The sequence below is a fragment of the Brachycentrus maculatus genome, unplaced genomic scaffold (genome assembly GCF_059751285.1).
Source record: "Brachycentrus maculatus isolate JH-2025_06_01 unplaced genomic scaffold, ASM5975128v1 h1tg000026l, whole genome shotgun sequence".
Classification (NCBI taxonomy): Eukaryota; Metazoa; Arthropoda; class Insecta; order Trichoptera; family Brachycentridae; genus Brachycentrus; species Brachycentrus maculatus.
Genome location: NW_028280780.1, coordinates 241490 through 262964, shown reverse-complemented (window position 1 = coordinate 262964; position 21475 = coordinate 241490). Strand labels below are relative to the sequence as shown.

The 21475-nt window shown below is 31.1% G+C and overlaps 1 protein-coding gene across 1 annotated transcript in view; it reads left to right on the top strand.

The window, feature by feature from the left end:
- Nucleotides 1-21216, top strand: part of LOC148312990 (uncharacterized) — a 32672-nt gene extending 11456 nt beyond the window's left edge. Inside the window, exons 2-7 of the mRNA XM_088270216.1 lie at nucleotides 9235-9401; nucleotides 12042-12228; nucleotides 16441-16574; nucleotides 17464-17618; nucleotides 18514-18632; nucleotides 20522-21216. Coding sequence (XP_088126342.1) covers nucleotides 9235-9401; nucleotides 12042-12228; nucleotides 16441-16574; nucleotides 17464-17618; nucleotides 18514-18632; nucleotides 20522-20607 — 848 coding nt within the window. The 3' untranslated portion in view covers nucleotides 20608-21216. The remainder of the gene's footprint in view (nucleotides 1-9234; nucleotides 9402-12041; nucleotides 12229-16440; nucleotides 16575-17463; nucleotides 17619-18513; nucleotides 18633-20521) is intronic.
- Nucleotides 21217-21475: the final 259 nt, after the last annotated feature.

Sequence of the window (21475 nt, the reverse complement as noted above, 5' to 3'; positions counted from 1 at the left end):
TCTTCTTTATTTTAGATGAGATGTCAAAAAATAATATTAAAAATAATAATAAACCATTATCTACACCCCAATGGTGCAAAGGGCACTGCGTCATATAAACGCAGAGTTATCTTGATCGTTTACACATGAAGGAAAGGTGATCGACCCTCCGCTTCAGGTACCAGTCCAGGGTAATGTTGAATAAATATTACTGTGAAAAAAAACACTTATATTTATTTGACCCCTCTGGGAATCGAAACCCGGGACCTCCAGAACGGTAGCCGAGCGTGCTGACCATAACACTAGGTAGGTGGACAAAAATATGAAAAATAATTCCTATAATTGGAGAAAATCCAGATTTGTGAACAAGTAATTGAAGACACTCAAAATGTTGTAAATATGTTTGTGTTTTTAAATACCCACAGAAAACAATATTTTTTGTGGTCATTGTTAATGCAAATTAATATCATTTCAGAAAACAAAGCAATTTTCCTCCGTACGAAAAGCTTTGTTTAATATTGTAGACGTAGAGCAATGTGGTCATACATTTCTTCGTAAGCCCAATTGTTAAGTGAGAATGAGAGAATTTCTTATTCCATTATTACAGTCCTCCGGCAGAGGAAATCCAAATAAAACATATTGCCTTTTTCCTCGAGTTAAACACAAATTTCCCACGGGGTCAATCTGGGTTTGTTTCGGGAAATTTACCAAGATTAAATATAAGGTCCCTCCAAGCCCTTGGGGCTGCAGCTAAGCTCCGTAACTTAAACGCGCGTTTAACCGCTCAGGAACTGTTAAAGTACGCCACGGTTTACGGGGTAATCCATTAGCGAGGCTTGACTGCAAATTGACAAAAGGACGTTTGAAAACCCCCAATTTGTCACTAGTTCCTTACTCAATAGGACATACGACAGGAGATGACCGATACATACACATATATACATACATATGATCAAGATGTTTACATATTCACAAGATTTAGAGTGTGTCCAAATCTTTGTTCACTAACTCAGAGTGAAGATCTACTTTAGATTTTCTACACTATTTTTTGACATCTCAACATAGATGAAAAAGAATTTGGAAGTCTGGGCATTTACAGTGGACATTCACTAGTTCACACAATTCAAGTTCATGGAACTTCTAGATACATTGATTAAACTCAATACACGGTTCTTGAACTCGATACACTACACAAGAAAATCTATGGTGAGATGAGTCAAGCTTTTTTACAAAGCAGAAACTTTTTCATTTGTTTGTGAGGTCCGAACCCTGGATTATAATCACATACTTGAGAAACGGCGAAAAATACCGTTTTCGTTTTTCATTTAAGCTTATAATTTGAAAAATAATTTGTATTTATTTATGGTTTATCGGGATTTTTAATTTGTTGATAGGTCAATATAAATGAAGAGAATCTTTATCATTGTTGAGATTATCAATAAAATTATTTTTGCATAAATAACTCCTAGTAAAAGGCAGGTCAGGAGTCGGAACAATCGGCGGGTATGTAGGAAGAGATGCGTGAATGAGGATAAGAAAAAGATTGTGTGCAAAGAAAGATTGATGTGGCATTCAATTCTCTCTACCAATCCTTGCGAAAAAGGAACTTGATGGTAAGTTAGTTTGTTATTACTATCAATATCTCTACATTAATGTAATTTACAGAATTTATGATCTATCCATGTCTGGTTTATGTGATAATTAAAACAGCCAATGAGAGATCGTAATCCCTAGTAATACTCAGTTTTGTCCGCCTCCTTAGTGTAATGGTCAGCACGCTCGGCTACCGTTCTGGAGGTCCCGGGTTCGATAACCGGGGGGGGGGATTACAAAAATAAGTGATTTTTTCATTCCAATATTTATTCAATATTACCCTCGACTGATACCAGAAGCGAAGGGCTGATCACCTTTCCTTCTTGTGTAAACGATCAAAATTACATTGCGTTTATGTGATGCAGTGCCCTATGCACCATTGGGGTGTGGATAAGGGTTTGAAGAGGAATGAAGAAGGTAATTCTCAAACTTACAAATTCTCATCCAAAAAAAAACTAATAAGCTGAAATTTCAATGTGGATCATAATCCAGAATATGTGATAATTAAGACACACTCAAAATTTATACAATATTTATTTTGTCAATTTGTATCTTCTCGTACTGTATATAAACGTGAATAAATAAAATATCCAGGCAGAGAAAAAAACATTAGATGAGTTTTTTTAATCTGAAAGTGAAAAAAGTTAAATGTCTGAAATGAATGAAAAAAATCTGAAAACAAATACGAGCTGAATTTTTTAATTTGTTCAGTCAAAGAGCGCGGCTTTCTTTCAGGGTGGAAGATGGTCGCCACCCCCCTGTATAAAATGTTGCTATACCTCCTCTAATAACGCCGTGTAAGGGATTTAACGGTTATGTGTGAATGCTGACAACAGACATTTAACAAGGAAACGTGTAAGCTAGCATTCGCTGACATGGCGTGATTTCGTTCCTGACTTGCTTTATTTCAACAGAATCGGTGAACTTTACAACAATTTAAATTTATGTACTTCTGATAAATTCCCGTTGTTATTTTCAACGAAATTCCATTTAATTTTCAATTTGAGTTTTACTAGTAAATGAAAACGCTTGTTTTTTACTTTGAATTATATTTATTTTAGCGATAAGTATCGAAAGTTACAGGTGCTTCCAGCTTTAGGTTCGAATATAAATTAAAGCTTAAATAATTAACATCAACATTTTGAGTATGTTCAAATATTTGTTCACAAAATCTGGATTATCTCCAATTACAGGAGTTATTTTCATATTATTTTTTGACATCTCATCAAAGATGAAGAAGAATATGGAAGTCTGGGCATTTACGGGGCTGACGACCGTCATAGGCTGGTTTAAGTGATAACTTTAAACACGTATAAAATTCACCAATTCTACCCATTATTGACAACCACACTACTCAAATTCTTGGAAGTTCTTTATATATGAACCGACTTTGAAACATTATTCTTGAATCACTAGAACTTTACTAGAGACATCTATTGGTGAGATGAAAAGAAGCTCTTTATTGAGCAGAAACTCTTTAATTAGTATGTGAGGTCCGAACCCTGGATTATAAACACACACATGAGAAACGCATGAAGAAAATATTTTCATTTTTATTACTTGAGCTTATAATTTGACCAGCTATTATTTTTATCTGGTCATCGTTTCTTGCTATAAAGTGAATGCCAAAACAATAAAAAAAAGTTAAACTTGATCAATACCACTATTTTGTTATGAACCGCAACATTTTGAAACAATAGAAATTCATAAATATAAAAATATAATAAATCCATTATTAACGACATGACAATGAATAAAGCCTGCCCCTATTGTCCATGTTCCCACTGATAAAAAATAAATAAAAATAAGAAACAGCTTCTACTCCACCTAATGATTGCATTCAATCTATTTTCATCCTCCTTTTGCCAACTCTATGCTTCACTTCCATACATTGAGGTTGGAACGAGGTCACTTTAATACCAGGTGTATACTGCCAGTTTAGCTTCGCTGTTAGGTTTTTATTTGCTATAACTGATTTCACTGCACCATTCACTACAAGCGGTTACTCAGAATATAAAAGGTATACAATGAAATGAAGCAAAATAAGTATAGTGACAGATTAATTCATTTAATTATAATGTTCAATTAATTATAATTTATAAAAATGTATAAAAACCTAACTAGGAGTATTAAATAATTTTTAAATGAATCTCTCTAACCCTTATCCGCACCCAATGGTGCATAGGGAACTGCATCGTATTGATCATATTATCAACTTGATCGTTACTTACATAAAGGCAAGGTGATCACTCCTGCGCTTCAGTGACCAGTCCAGGGTAATATTAAATAAATATTAGAGTGTAAAATCACTAATATTTATTTTCACCCCCCTGGGAATCGAACCAGGGACCTCCAGCACGGTAGCTATACACGATATCTATATATAAATATATATATATATATATATATATATATATATATATATATATATATATATATATATATATATATATATATATATATAAACATATATATATATATATATATATATATATATATATATATATATATATATATATATATATATATATATATATATATATATATATATTATATATGCATATATATATAATATGAAATGGAATTTAATTAAGAAAATATTTTTTGTCGAAAATGGGCAAGAAAAGGTTAAGTGAAAATCGTCAAAAGTGCAAAAGTATTTATTCTTTGCCTTTTCAAGTTCTAGTATTCAATATATTCATTTTTAATATTCAAACACATATTTTTTTTACACGAACATTCATGTTTTTACGTATTCATTTTATATTTTATGTACATCTAGAAAGTATGGCAAGGGTTGGTATACCAAAAAGTTCAACATAAATTAATTAAAGTATTGTTTGTGGAGGGTTCAAAGCTTGTTGAAATTATCTCACTAATTAAACATAACTTTTAACAGCAACCGAATTTGTATTATTTTAATATACACAAAGCACAATTTGAAAGTACAACAAAGTACAGATAAAAGCTAACTGAATTTTGAATCAACGTATCTTTTTCTGAAATGAGTTGAAAACTCAGACCAAAAATTCGATTCGAATTAGAAGGATTGAAATAAAATATATATTCGTAGGTTGAACCATAATATTTCTCTAGCCGTAATCAGAGACATTTCGCTCACTCCTTTCAACAACGTCATAAGTATATCAAAAAACTTTATTTTTCTGGAGATCGTTTTTAAAGTTTAAAAAAAGAATTAATTGTTTTAAAAATAAATATCAATCCAATTTTTTTAACTTTTTACTGTGTAACAGATCTTTTTAGGTAAAACCTGAATGTATTTTCTCCATTTGAAAAAAACAATGCCTTTTCATCAATATGCAAAAACAACACTTTCTGCCATGTAGCGTGTAAATATAAAGTTACAAATATGCCGCTTTTTCTGGGATGTAGTACATTTTCTGGGCATTCCAAAAATATGCACAACTGAAAATTGTCAATTTTTGAAATATGACGTAGAAAGGAGTGAGCGATTTGTGTATGTTTAAGGGGGAAGAATGACATTTAAAGTTACTGCAGGTACATGGTATGTTGTGGATGAGTATTATCGTTGAACAACAAACCAGACAAAAATATCGAAATCTTCTAGTGCACAACCATGATACACGATTTACCCACAATGAAGGTTTCATAGTCCCAAGAATTAACAACAAATATGGGAGTCGAAGACTGCAATACATCGTTCCGAATATTTTTAATTTGTTGCCGACGGATGTTAAAGGTCAAAATAAAACATGGAAAAAAGGCAAAATTGTAAAAAGTTTATATTCTTAATTTTTCCATCTTTTTTGTGTGTATATGAGGCAAAAAATGGTTAAAACAAAAAAATGTATGCAAAAAGAAGTCCACCGACAAGACACACAAGGTGGCTTGGTGGGTGTTTGCATTAAAAAAATATATGATTGAAATTGTTCTTTAAATAAATGTAAACAATTTATGTTATTAAAATAAAATACAAATATAAATAGAAAAGAAAATATTTACAAACATATTTAAAACGATTTTTTTTATTTAGTTATTTTTGTACATATCTTTTTTTTATTGAGTTTGTCAATTACTGAAATAATTAGCTGGTGTGGATGGGGAGATTTATGAATGTGGAATAGGCGAAGAATGTTTGCAAAGACTAGTGTAGTGTGGCATGTGGCATTCTATTCTCTCAGTCTATCCCTGAGGAGATGCGGCGCGATAGTTAGTAAGTTTAGTTTTCAAATCCCCCCCTTAGGTCCGGGTGAGTTGGAATTGTCCATCGTGCTAATCTATGTAGTTCATCATTGATTTTCTGGAAATTTTCCAATAATTTTCTGTGATTGCTCCCCAGAGTTTTGTCTCGACCAACTTTTTCCACATTTGCCAAGTTTGCCCGGGAACTAAATACATAATTTAAACTGTCCATTGGGAGTTTGGCAAAGTACACAAAATATTTTCGACATAACACTACGGATAAGACTTTTATTCGAATTTTATGTCAATGAATCGGGTAATACAACGAACGCACTACTTAAAAATAACGAAGAAACTTATTTGATAGCTTCCTCTTCCTTTGATTAAAAAAAAATACACGTAACCATAATCTATAAATCAAGTTGTCGTCCGGAGTGGACGTATTCGCTACGCAATGCTCAATAAAAGCAACATTTAGGAGTTTTTTCCCGTTTTTTTAAATCACATTTTCGTATGGTGTACGGAGTGCGTGGAAGTTTTTGGTATCGTAAGGAAAGGGTAATTAACTATAACCTAACTTTGAGTATTTCAATGTTTTAAAATTAGTACATAAACCCTGAGGATAACAAGATTCTTGTCGAAACCGGTTGAAAATAGTGTGCCAATAAAAAGTGGTTAAAACAAAGTTGTTTTATTTTATAAAATTAGTACAGTTAGCTAGTTAGTAAAGTTAGTTAGTTAGTTAGTTTATTTTATAAAGTAAGAGTGGAAATAAAAATATAAATGTTATTTAGGATATTAAGTTCACTTTATCGTATTTCAATCTCACGCGGCACTCTTGAATTTAATAGAAATCATATGAACCGATGTAATTCATTTCAAACGAAGTTGTTGCTTTAAGCAAAGTGCAAATATTAGTAAGAAGATGGTCTCTTATGGGATGCTGTTTGAATAATTACCAAGTTAATGCATACATGATGGAAATTTTAGTCAGAACGACTTAGCGTAATTTTATTTTCCTTCGCGTAAAGTTTATAATGAAAGCAGTTACATTCCGCTAGTGCCTTTTTAGGACCATTTTCTTAAAAGGAAATTTTGAAGTAAGTACCTCAAGTTGCTTTAATATATTTCAAGAACACATTTTAGTCAGAAATTCTTTCACATTTTATCTCACTCGATATTCTATTGTATAAATCGAATTCTTGGTAGATTTTTTGGGGAAAATAAAATTTTCAAACTCCGCTCTGTTTGAAGATCATGATCTCGATGGCATTTCAAAATGAAAAATATTTGTCTCAAATTTTGGGCGAAAAAAGGCAGCAAACATACCAATGTTTGTTGGAGGTTTAAGGTAAACTATGTAAAAAGATGTATTAAACGTAAGATATCTTTACATAAAAAAATAGTAAGAGAGAACTGACAACTGTCTCAAGACGTTTTTTTTAATGAATAAACAATGTACCATATGTACACTGATGCTTTTTGTACATACCTCAAAATATGATTTGAACGACTGAAAAAAAAGTTTTTTAATCACATAAGAGAAAATTGAGCTCGCTTTCACCACCTTTGTGTTTGTTATCTCTGTCACAGGGAATGATTGTTTCAAAAGCTTTATGCTATTTTATCAACATGCTCTAACACAAATCTCTTTAATTATTAAATTTATTACTTTGTATATTTTTATAAAAACACTTAAACACGTAAAAAAATAATTACTATGCAATAAAGTTGTACAACCTTCTTCTACTTTCCATAGAGTCATTAAAAATAAATTAATAATAAACGAGCCATTCATAAATCGATTACGGAGGTGAATAGATCTGAAATATATGCTATCATTCGGTCATGTCATATTTGATTGCATATTACAAAACAATTTTCTTTCAAATAGTTTTAAAAATAAGTATTGTAATATGTAGCTTCAGTTAGAAAATTCAGTAAGGGCAAATAGTCTTTATTTGAAATTTCGGTTTATGATAAAATATTTAAATAAATCAATTTAAATTTATCCTTATAACTATGTTTTAAATAGTTTATTGTTCCTTCTAACCCTTATCCGCACCTAATGCTGCATAGATGCATCGAGGACGTGTAGTGCCCTATGCACCATTAAGTGCATATAAGGAATATGAAAAAGGATAATGAAATAACGTATTTTTTAATGCATTAAAATCAATGCTCAAACGTTTTATTCAATACAGTTTTTCCGTAAACATCATAAATTAGTCCTAAGCAAAATTCATCATTGTCTACTTAGAGCATATCTATGGGCAATTAATTTTCCCATAAGCGATTACCATAACCTAGTATGTGCGACAAATCATTCATATCTGAGAACATTTGGTTATCAGACAATTACGACGATTCCGTATTGCAGTGATAAGATCTTTTTATACAATGTTCGAGACATTGCATTTGGTTTTGGGTAGTCTTAACAAAAAAAATGTATTTTATTCCTTTAATACATTGAAAAATGACAAACAAAATAAAAGAGGTAATAAGGTGATAGAAAAATAATTCATTCAAATTAAAACAAATTATTTTGAGTGTGTCAAAATTTTTGTTCAGTAAATCATGTTTTGTCTCCTACTTAGCAGATAATTTTTTTTAACATATGCATTTGCACACACATGAAAAATATTATAAAAATAACAATATTTTTCATGTGTGTGCAAATGGTCAGGTTATAAGCTGCAAAAAATAATATCATGTTTAAAGGCATTTCCCAATATGGAAAAAAATTCCGGGGTTCGGATATAGCACACACATAAAAGTGGTAAAAAGCTTTCTCAATCCAACATAGATGGCTCTTGTGAACTCATCTCTGACGACACGAATCTTACGAAATATGTAGGAATTCCAAAAATTTTAGTGATGTGGTTATCAATCATGGGTAGAATGTTTTTTTAACCCTTATACGCACCCGATGGTGCATAGAGCACTTCATCGTATAAACGCAGTTTTATCTTGATCGTTAACACTTGAAGGAAAGGTGATCAGCCGTCTGCTTCAGATACCAGTCGAGGATAATATTGAATAAATATTAGAGTGAAATATCACTTATATTTGTTTGTCCCGGGAATTAAACCCGGGACCTCCAGTACGGTAACCCTGCGTGCTGACCATTACTCTACGGACACGGTCAAATGACAGAATGATTAAAAATATATTTAAAAGTAAATAATTATATGTATATAAACTAACTAACCATCACGCCGCTTCCCCACAACGGTAGGCAGAGAGAATAGAACGCTACATCACTCTGTCTTTGGAAACATTCTTCGCCTCTTCCACGTTCATGCATCTCCTTATACATACCCGCCGATTATTACGACTCCTAACCTGACTACTTTCAAGTATTTGGCATACCTGATCGTGTCATATTTAAATATGTATCATTTGTATTTTTCTTTTTTTTAAATAATTTTTTAAAATATGTATTATAACGTTATCAAATTTGAATCCATTTCGATCGATGTTTGTTTATTGTTCCAGAATCATGCATATCACACTCCATCGTAGAGCTGGTAGTTCCCGCAATAGCTGACCCGCGGGAAACAGCTATCCTTAGCTGTAAATACGACATGGAAGGGGACCACCTCTACTCCGCCAAGTGGCTGAAGGATGGCCAAGAGATCTTCAGATATATGCCGGGAGGAAAGGTAATCAGCGACTTGTTTGTTTCTTGAATGTTTTCCGCAGATACTTTGTGGCACATTTTATAATATCTTTATAAAATTAATTAACTTTGTTTTCACCACTTTTTTTCTTCTTCTTCTTTTTTTGTAGATCCTAGGGATCTGTTTGTGCCTCCGCATGTCGCTCTTGGGATGTTGACTCCCAGCTGTCTTTCCATCTTTTGGAGGTCTGCCTGGGGTCTGCGTCCTTCAGGGTTGCCTTGGAGGGCGATACGTGGAAGTCTGTCTTCTGACATTTTGTTTATATGTTCCTTCCAGTATCGCCTTCGTTGTCGTCACCAAAAACTTCCACACACTCCATAAAAATCCTAAATGTTATTATTATTATTATTTTTAATAAAATAACATTTAGGATTTTTATGGAGTGTGTGGAAGTTTTTGGTGAGAGTATTTTAATGTTTTTGATTTAAAATAAACCCTGATGATGACAATGTATTGTTGAAACCGGTAGGTTGAATTGTATTAATTAAAAAAAGTGGTGAAAACAAAGTTTATCAATTTTATAAAGATAACTTGTTTGTTTTTTATCGCAGAACTCTCTAAAATCGCCACTTGACCAACTCCCATATATGCTCATTAAGCTCTTTGATGACGACGCTGGAGCTTTTCATCAAGATCAATGTCAACCCAGTATGGTAGATGAAAAAAATACAAAGTTAATTTTTATATTTTCACAGCCCCTAAAGGGTAGTGGCTAGCATATTTGGGTATCATATTAGGAGTTCCAGGTTTAATTTCCTAGAAAGTCAAAAAAAGTTTTGTTTCATTCTAGTATTTATTCAATATAACCCTAGACTGTTAGCGAAGCGCGTGATTTATTGCCTTTATTACATAAAATGAACGATCAATTCACATTGCAACTATTAAATGTAGTGTTCTCAGCATCATTGGGTTAGGAAAAGGGTCAGTAATAGTCGTGTAATATTTTCAATGAAGATCGAACTTTGTTAAAATAAAAGATTTCAGGATATGAAAGAAAATGAAGTTGAACACTTTTAAATAATAATAATAATAAAACCCTTATCCGCACCCCAATGGTGCATAGGGCACTGCGTCATATAAACGCAGTGTTATCTTGATCGTTTACACATGAAGGAAAGGTGATCAGCCCTTCGCTTCAGGTACCAGTCCAGGGTAATGTTGAATAAATATGACAGTGAAAAAATCACTTATATTTATTTTACCCCCCTTGGGAATCGAACTCGGGACCTCCAGAACGGTAGTCGAGCGTGTTGACCATTACACTACGGAGGCGGACAAAAAAAAATAATTAAAAAAATATATTTGTTAGTTGTTATAATTTTTTCTCTTGGTTATTATGTACAAGGATTTATAATATATTTAGTTTATATCCATCAATCAAGATCCGTCACAAAGCTCATTTGTTTGTCTAAATATTAAATTTTAGATCGATCATTTTACATATTTTATTGCATTTCATCTTGAAAAGGTTGCAGAAAGCTTTGAATCGTCAAAACACCGAGAAGCGAAAACGTCAGATACGGAAATCTAAAGCGTTGGAATAAAGTATGCCAAAGTATCACGTTTGCACACGTAAAATAAAATTTACGTACGTGGGGTTCAGGATATAAGGGTGGCGAGGTTGGTTACGATGTTTTTCCTGTCAGGATATCGAATAAATTTAATAGAATACACGGATATGCACGAGGGACCTGAAGATCGCTGTGAATGGGGCAATGGGGAAGAATTAACTGCAAAAATGAGGGTAAAAAACTACATTAAAATTGCCATAGATATATAGAGCATTTATTACATTAAAAATGAAACACTTGTTTTATGCTACTCGAGTTTTATATTTTATTACGATTAGCTTTGGGAACTACAGATGGTTCCACCTACAGGTATAAATATAAAAGAAACGCTTCCATCTACATGTATAAATAAAAAACTTATATATTGTTTTATATTTATACCTGTAGAAAGAAGCGTCTGTAGCTTCTAAAACTAGTCGTTTTAATCATTATAAACCACAAAGTAAATGTCAAAATTATCAATAATTCAGCTCGATTTTTTTTTATTTCTTACATGTTTGTTATGAGGTAAATTATTTTTTTAACACTCTCCTTATCATTCGTCGTTTACTTTGTGTAATAAACGTACCACTAAAAAAATGTTCCCAGTGGTATACCACAAAGTGAACGATAAATGATAAGGAGAATGTTATTTTACCATATCTCAATTTACAAAATGCTTTTAATACACAAAATATAAACAAAATAGTATTACATAAAAACGTTTTGCGCTTTAAAAAAAGTCAATCAGAATATTTTATTTTTAATTTCAGCTTTAATTAGTAAATACAAATATTTAAAAAAATTATTGTGACATTGATTTTTTTTTCGTTGTATAAATTAAATTGATAAAATAATATGTTTTCTCTGTTTAAGTATATTATTGGTTCGAAAAGTACTTATCTACATAAACAAGGATGAAATATTGTAATTATTATTCCTTTATGGTTAGGAAGTGACATATTCCAGATATCAATATGGTTTTGACATTATATTTTAACCGATATTGTCCAACAAAAAGTCAAATTAAAACGATTTGTCGCGGAAAACCTAATTCCGTTTGTATTTAAAGCCCACAGGTCTGTCGTTTTCGGTGGCAGGGGTACGTCTGGCTCGCACCCCCAGATGCTCCCAGCAGACGTGCGACCTGGAGTTGACGGACCTAACTACCAAGTCCGCTGGGATCTACCGGTGCGAAGTCTCCACGGAAGCTCCCACGTTTCGCATAGCTTACAAAAGCTCAAACATGACCGTGGCAGGTAAATATTACACAAGGAGCTGTCAATGGCTGATATAACTTGTTATAAAATAATGTAATAAATCCGTGCATATGCAGTTTACTAATATATTTGAAATACTGACATCAATTCAATTATTTCATAATCATTTATTTTTTTATCTCATCAAAGATGAAGAAGAATATGGAAGTCTGGGTATTTACGGGGCTGACGACCGTCATAGGCTGGTTTAAGTGATCACTTTACACACGTGTAACATTCAACAATTCTACCCATTATTGACAACTCAAATTCTTGGAAGTTCTATATATATATGAACCAATTTTGAAACATTATTCTTGAATCATGAGAACTTCACTAGAGACATCTATTAAATGGCTAGACTTCCATATTCTTATTTATCTTTGAAAAATGTCAAAAAATAATATAAATTGTATACATTTATTAAAATCACAATTTAAAACATATTTAAAACATTTTTTTGCAGAGAACCACTAAGTCACCTTGTGTGTCTTGTCGGTGGAGTTCTTTTTTTAATATATTTTTTTATTGTTTTCAACGATTTTAACCTAACATACACACAAAAAAGCGAGAAAAATTAATAATATAAACATTTAACAATTTTCATAAAATCAATTAACTCTTGATTATTCACCCATTCCTTTATTTTGCCTTTGTTCCAACGGAACGATGGAGACGGCAGTCATATAGAAGTCAGCAATAGCGCTCTCCAGAACACAAGCTTTTAGTAGTACGCACTCCCTATCACGCACATAAATATGGTCCAAACACGAGCTAGTCGTGATCTGTTGTATGACAGCTTCCCTAGTTGCATTTATGTAATGTAATCATTTATTTATTGACCATATCTTCCATCATACACACAATTCTTCTTCTTCCTGGCTCTATCCTTACTTGACGTCTTTGTAGATGGTTGTAAATACAAAATCGATCAAATTAAGTAGTAAAAGCAACTATTTCAATGAATAACATTAATTGATTCGGCAGTCATTTTGTGGTAATATCTATCCATTTTCAATTCAAATTCCACTTGATGAACACCACAATTTCTTAAAATCTATTGTGACGCGTGTTTCATTCGTGAATCATTCCGCATCATTTTCAAACATGTTTGTTTGAATATGAATGGCGTTTATCATTAAATATATTTTTATTTATAATTCATTAGCACTAGTATCAGCAGATAGTACTAATGATATTAAAATATGTATTTCTTTTAATGTTTTACATTTTTTAAATTATATAATATATAGTTTTTTTAAATAAAAAAAAGTACTCATGTAAAATATTGACAACAATAACAACTGACCCTTATCCGTAACAAATGGTGCATAGGGCACTGCATCATTTTGATGCGATGATCCATAAGTTGATCATTAATTGTTATGTGAAGGCAAGGTGATGAGTCCTGTGCTCGTAATATTGAATAAATATTTCAGTTAAGAAAAAAATATTTTGACACCCCTCGGAATCAAACCTGGGACCTCCAGCTTGGTTGTCAAACATGCTAATCATTACACTACAGAGATGGACGTGAAAAGTTAACTTAAGTGTAATAAAATAAAAAAATGAGTTGTGTATAGCACCAATATAATCTGACTTCAAAGTCAGTTTGAGAATATGATAAATTTACAATAAAAAAATAACAATAAATAACATCAATCAATAAAGTTACAATCTGTCAGATTAAACGGAAACGGAGGGTTCTGAAATGTTACAACATTTTATTTTCATGACGTTAAACTTATTTTACAGATTCCTTTAAACAGAGAGCATAAAACAGCAAGTTCCTTTGGGAATAGCGATCGATCAATAAATGCCTTTTTCAAAATACATTATTACTTAAAAGCTTTATTTTAAGGATAAAGGTTTCCGTAAATTAGAATAAAAAACAAACTTGCTTACAAATAATGCATTTTTCTCTTTGAGTTGCTAATACCACTTCGAATGGCCTCTTATTGAGTCAAGACATTTCGGGTATTTCAAAACAATGTACCAATATTTTTGCTTTGTCTAAAATTCAAAAGTTCAAGAACGAAGGATAAAGATGATTATAAAACCAAACAAGGGGACCAAAAGTTTGGGCATGAAAGGCTAAGAAGTGAGATTTCAGGAAAACTTTTTCAGCATTATAAATCATAAACAAACCCCAACAATTTTTCTTCATCCCTTCCGATCTTGATTGCCGAGACGCTCCCAATTCAGAGCTCATATAAACTAGAGAAAAACTTTCTGTTAGCTCTTGTTAAATCTTCGAAATTTTGCGGTGATTGTAGAACCAAGAAGACTATTAACTTCCGAAATGGAAACGTAGAAAATATATGGTATACGTAATGGTGTTATAGTAATAACATTATTAATTTAACCACTTTTCTTGAAAATACTCTTAAAAAGGATAAAAACGAGAATTGATAAAAAAGACATGTTCTAAAAAATCATTTCTCTGTAATTTGAAGATGTTTTCAACAAATATTTTAGTTTTGATACTTTCGTGAAGGATTTTATAAGAATATTTAATATTAATGGAACTTTGTTACGTAGAAACCATTCAACCTACAATGTGTAAAATTTGACTTTTTGATGATTGCGATTTCATCAATAGTATTTTTTTTAATTTGATAAAGACACCCAACGCAAAAGATCAAAACAATATTTTTGAGCACTTTTTTCAAGCACACAACCAATAAATCCACGAAAAAAATAAGTTAGAAACAACTATGTGGATTGCATTGAAGGGTAAGGTAGCTTTCAGCATTGACGATGAACAGGATCCTAAAACACATTTTTTATTTCTTATGTTGATGTCGAAATTCAATTTCAAGCATTTTTACCATACTTTGTGGCACAATTTATAAACTTTATAAATAAAATTCAAACTTTTGCCTTTTTCAAAACCGGTTAGTAAAAAGCATCGAAAAAGTGGTTTAAAACAAAGTTTGAGTGTTATTTTTATTTTTAAAAGACCAAAATTAAATATTCCCTCCTTTAACATGCTCACTCAATCAATGTTACAAATACTTTACTTACTTTACTTACTTTGTATTGCAATATTTTCAATGTATGGTATTTAGTATTTTGTTTGTTTTATTTTTTCAAAATTGTCTTTGGTCATAAATAAATAAATTTAAATACACCACAGTATTTTTAGAATAACAAAAATGTGAGTGTATAAAAAAAAACATGTTTTGTTTTCACTACACGAGGTAAAATACTAATCCTTTTGAAATTGTAAACTGATATACCTCACCGTTTAGCATAAAATTTTACTTTTAAAATAAATACACGAATAAGAATAAGCGAAAGAGAATTAACCTGTCAAGCGATTTGAGGCTTGTCTGCAAGTAGGGAACAAAAAATTGGGGATAAATAAATATTAAAAAAGGGCGCGAAAAGCAAGCAAATAAAAAGATCTCTCGGGATTTTTTAAATCCAACTGCGATATTTTATCAGCTGCGTATTTCCAGATATATCCCAATTTATCTAAATGTATATTCCAAAATTTAAAGCGGTAAAAAATACGAAAAAGAAAGAATAGAACAACAAATCTATGAGGCGAGTGTGGTTGGTAATAGAAGCAAAGGAAGAAAAAATAAATCTTGGAATGATCTAGTATTTCAAATACTGTGGTCAGGTTAGGTGTCGGCGTAAACGGCTGGTGTGTATGAAAAGATGCATTTTTGTAGAAGAGGCGAAGATTGTTTGCAAAGAAATATTGGTATGGCATTCTATTCTCTCTGCCTACCCCTGCGGAAAGCGGTAGGATGGTTAGTCAGTTGATTACTAATCCTTCATCATATTTAACGCCAGGACTATTGTAATCTTCAAGTTTTTTAAATTATGTTTTTTTTTTAAAATTATTTTGTGTGAACAATATGCTTCATTACTCATTTAAATCAGCTATTTATAAAACTACTAAAAAAGAAAAAAACAGCGAATCTTACGCCGATCATATAAAAGATATAAATTTTAAGTCAAAGTCAGCTAAACATATTATTATTTTTAATTTTTTTTCCACTTTGTAACTTTTAAAATTAAGTTGAATTTTTTTAACTAAGTAAAGTGACTGCCGAATCAATTAATGAAATCCTGTATTGTTGCATACTTGTCGATTTCTTAATATACTAAACTGTACTTATTTTGTTAACGTAACTGTATTTTACACATATATAAGAGGCGTTTTTCCTGAAAAATCAACACATATGTTTGTTTCAGCTCTACCCCAGAGAGACCCCTTGGTAGAAGGGGCGGCTACTGTGTACTCATTAGGGGAAGAAATACGGCTGAACTGCACGTCTGATCCCTCCTTACCACCTGCAGATCTGACGTGGTATATAAACGACGAAGAGGTAACTAGTAAATAATAAAAGAAGTAAGATTAATTGAAATACTTCCGAAATTTACAACTAATGGTAGCACCGATAATGGTAGCCAAAATTCCACATCCCCAATAATAACTATTATTTGAAAATAATCCATATTTTTCAAAATTTAATACAAAATGGAAGTTTGACAGTAGTGAATATCATACATGTCACTCACTCCTTTCAACAACGTCATAAATAAATAAAAAACTTGAGTTTTCAGGAGATCGTTTTTAAAGTTTAAGAATATAATAGAATGTATTAAAAATAAATGTCAAGCTTAATATCAAGCAATTGATCTTTCTACTGTGCAACAGATCTTTTTAGGTAAAACCTTCATGTTTTTTTTTCCATTTGAAAAATATTTAGACTATTTAAAAAAATAATTAAACAATACCTTTTCTTCAAAATGCAAAAACCAACACTTTCTGCCCTGTAGCGGGTAAATATTAAGTTTAAAATATGCCGCTTTTGCTGGGATATAGTACACTTTCTGGGCATTTTGAAAACATACACAACTGAAAATTGACGATTTTTGATATATGACGTTATTGAAAAGAGTGAGCGATGTGTCACTTAAGCCATAGAATGCTTAGATTTTCATTTTCTTTCGTATAAAGAACTATAAATGATTCGTTTTAGTTGAGAGTTTTGTGATATTCTTGAACAACAATGAAAAAAAAAACGAATCTAATAGGTATTGATGTGCGATCGACCAACGTGTATTCTGTACATCTGCTTATTTACATACTGTTTGCTGGCGACTATGGTTGTCAAAATATTCACCCATGTGGATACGATTTTCCTTTATCATACTTATAAGGCACAAGCTTGTAAAAAAATCATTTCAAAGTACATCTAAATATTTTTATAGGCTTTGTTTCCACACGTGGATGACTCGACTGTAGCCACATCAGATAGTCTTGGCCTGTCAACTCGCTCTATGTCACTGCGCATGCGCGCTGAAAGGTGGCTCTTTAGATCCGTTACAACGCCGGCTGCCCCATCAAAAGAAATGCTCATCCTCAGGTAATTCCTAAATTTTATTGTTTTTTGTTAGATATAATTAAAAACATGTAAGTATATGAATAAACATATATATTTTTGTGTACTTTTGCAAAAAAAAACATTTACTATATTTTGTTATTTTTTAAAACATGTTTTAAGTAAAACTTATTTATTAACGATAAATGCTGAAATGAGGTATATACTCATATAAGTAAGTTTCTAAAGTTCATATGACATATACATTACTTGACGATATATTTATAAATGCAATTTGAAATATAAAAAATATAAATATTCATACAAATACACATATTTATAATACACAGTTTCTGGGTTCCAACTCCTCTAATCCTCCCAGAATTTGGTACCCATTTGAAATAAGTAGCTGCATACTATAAGCTCACAAAAATTGTATGAAACTGAATTTTTTCTAGAAAACACTTATGTTTATTTTTAATGTACATGTTTGTTATGTATTTACACATATATACAAATTTTTTAGATAAACCCTTATCCGCACCCCAATAGTGCATAGGGCACTGCTTTATGTGAACACAGTGTTATCTTGATCGTTTACACACGAAGGAAAAGTGATCAGCCCTTCGCTTTATGTACCAGTCCAGGGTAATATTCAATAAATATTACAGTGAAAAAATCACTTATGTTTATTCAACCCCCCTGGGAATCGAACCCGGGACCTCCAGAACGGTAGCCGAGCGTGCTGACCATTACACTATGGAGGCAGACAAATTAATATACAAATTAATAAACATAATTTTTAAAAGTAGAAGACAGCAAAGTATTGGGGACTGTATCAACCCCTCTGTCGATCTAATATTGTAGTTTTGTTTGTTGAGTTTCAAATACGCTACCCAAGGCCCACATAGATTACGCACTTTTTTCTTCTTTCACAAAGGTGTGAGTCCACAATGCCAAAATGGCTACCTGGCGGTCCGCATAAGAGACAATTCTCCATCGCTGCGTCCCTGCGACAGACTTCTCAGCTATATAACCAGAAACTCGAATGGCCTGGAAGTAAGTAAACCAAAGTTGTATTACAATTATTTTTACCCTTTCATTAAGAGAGTTGACTAGCGATGGATCAAACCCATCGACAATAATATTGATTAAAGTACAAACTTGTAACTTAAGATTATTCAAATCATATTGCAGTCAGATATGCAGGTGACGATGCGTAGTTGGGTAGGAGCACGACTGACTGCGAAACTGGCGTCGTGGGTTCGATTCCCGCCAATTGCAAACGTGAATTCAAATAATATATTTTCCAATTGATCTGGGTGTTCATGACTTTTTTGCACACCTATTTTTCTATCTTTACTATCCTACATGTACTAGAGAAATGTTACATATTACTAAAAAAGTAATATGTAACATTTGTATTAGGTTGAACCTAAAAGGTTAACTGAAACGTTTTTTTGCAAAAACTGTTTGGTAACTTTTTTTCAGTCTTAAATAAAAAAATTTTAATTGACGATTTTGTTCAGAATAGATTGAATATTTTTATTTTGACTAAATTGCTTGAATTGGATGTATACCAAAAAAAATTAAAAACAAATAATCATTGAAATATCTGTATTAAAATAGTTGAAATATAAAAATAGTAGTTTAATAGTAGTAGTTATATGTACTACGAGTATATATAAAATTAAATACAAATCGTTTAATTTACAAAACGGTTTAGTGAAATATATGTAAAATAAGCCTTTTTAGCAAAATTATGCACTTAGTCTCGTTCACCGTAAAGTGAAATAAAATTAAATTTAATGAAAGTCACCGGATGATCATTTACAGGACATTCGTTAAAGCTATCCTTCGAGTTATCAAGGATAAGTAACGGCAAGTTCATAAATAATTTTATACATTTTAAACACAATTTTAATTACGGTCGCGAGAACTGGGACTTTATCCGTGATAAAATGAGGTTTTACCGGAAACAGCTTTTCATGACGGCTTCCCAGTCCAGCCAAGCCTGAAACCGGAAGCGAACTCGACCCGGATGTGAATGTCTCATCAACCGCTGAAATACTCCACTTTTGGTGTTCAAAAGTTTAAAAGATAAGTTTAGAAACACGAGTTGAATTTTTTATAAAAATGCATTTTGAATTACATAGAAAATTTTTTAATCTTCGTCTAAAATAGGATATTTATTTAAAATTATTTATAAAAAGGTATTAATATTCATGTTTGCTAAATGATATTTAAGGAAAAAATATAGTTCAATGCTTTAAAATATTTAACATTAAGAATTTTAAATGTAAAATTTGAAATTCTAAAGGTGGGGTGACCAGTTAATACAACATTTTGAGTGTGTCCACAAATATACTTGTTCACAAAATCTGGATTATCTCCAATTACAGGAGTTATTTTCATATTATTTTTTGACATCTCATCGAAGATGAAGAAGAATATGGAGGTCTGACAGACTTATTGCATACAGACTTCCATATTTTTCTTCATCTTTGATGAGATTTCAAGAATATGACCAGTCAATAGTTTAAAATTAATCTCGGATATAAACTATGACACTTACATAAATTTGAAAAAAAATTATTAATGTGGATATTAATTTACTGATTCTAAACTTTATTTTGACGACTTGGCTGTCTGATTGAATTAGGAAGAAGAAGAACTGAAAAAATATTAATAAACTACAAAATATTAGATACTATCATGCCTAATCATGAAACGTCAAAATGTTGTCACTGAATTAAAATATTTTTTTATAACATTCATAATCCATGAATGTTCATAAGATATGAAAAAATATTCATAAAATAAAAACAAAACTTGTTTTGAATATTTCAATTTCGTGACAAAATTTTTACCTTTTACGTACTTCTTAAAAATATTTGTTTAAAAACATAGTTTTTAAGTCGGATTTTAAAGTCTTTTTTTTTCAACAGGTGGAGCAAAAAAACTGATTCATCGTTATTATATCGCTCATATAATGACGATATTACTTATTTTACAAAGAATCGTCACATCATAAAATATACCAAAATGAATCAATATTCTTATTTATTTTTATAAGAACTAGTAAATTTATTTTATGTTTGAACATCTGTTATTTCAATTTAAGAAAAATATAAATACAATTGTTGATGTGAATTTGTTAGCATTAATTTAACGTGGGGGAGATTTCCGTAAAGAAACAGCTGAGAAAACAATTTTTCAGATGGCCTGTCACTGATTTTCTAATAAAAATTAATTTGAAAATGATTTTAAAATTTGTGTTGAAAGGAACGATTATTTTTACTAGAGTTTGAATGATTGATGTAGAAGGTATAATTTGTGAATTAAAATATGAAAAAGTAAATTTATAACTTGGGTTATATTTTTTAATGAATTTTGAAATTCCACTTTAATCATACTCATTCGGAATGATTTTCATATAACATAATTTTCAAAGATACTTGTTTCTTCAGAATTAGTACTGCCTTGCAGCCTAGATTACGGGACTTGTTTCAATGTACCTTAATTATGGACTATCGTAAAATATATGACGATAAGAACAATTCACATTTTACTAAAAAGTTTACTAAAAACATTCAAAAGTGAGTGCAACATGTTAACATGAGAAATTTATATAAAATATAAACATTAAATATTAGTAAAAACTAAGAAACGTGCTATTTGTCACTAAAATCTTTACATGTGTTACCTTAAGGCTGGTGTACATTTTAAGAGTGTCCCGTTATTTAGGGTTAAGCTTATGGTTTAATACCATTCACAGACAGTGATAGAATTTTAAACAATATAAATAATATATTAAAACAATATTATAATTTCAATGTCATCGCTCTATATACATATGTGCGTAAAGCTACCAAGTTTATGCAAAATATGTAATTAAGTTG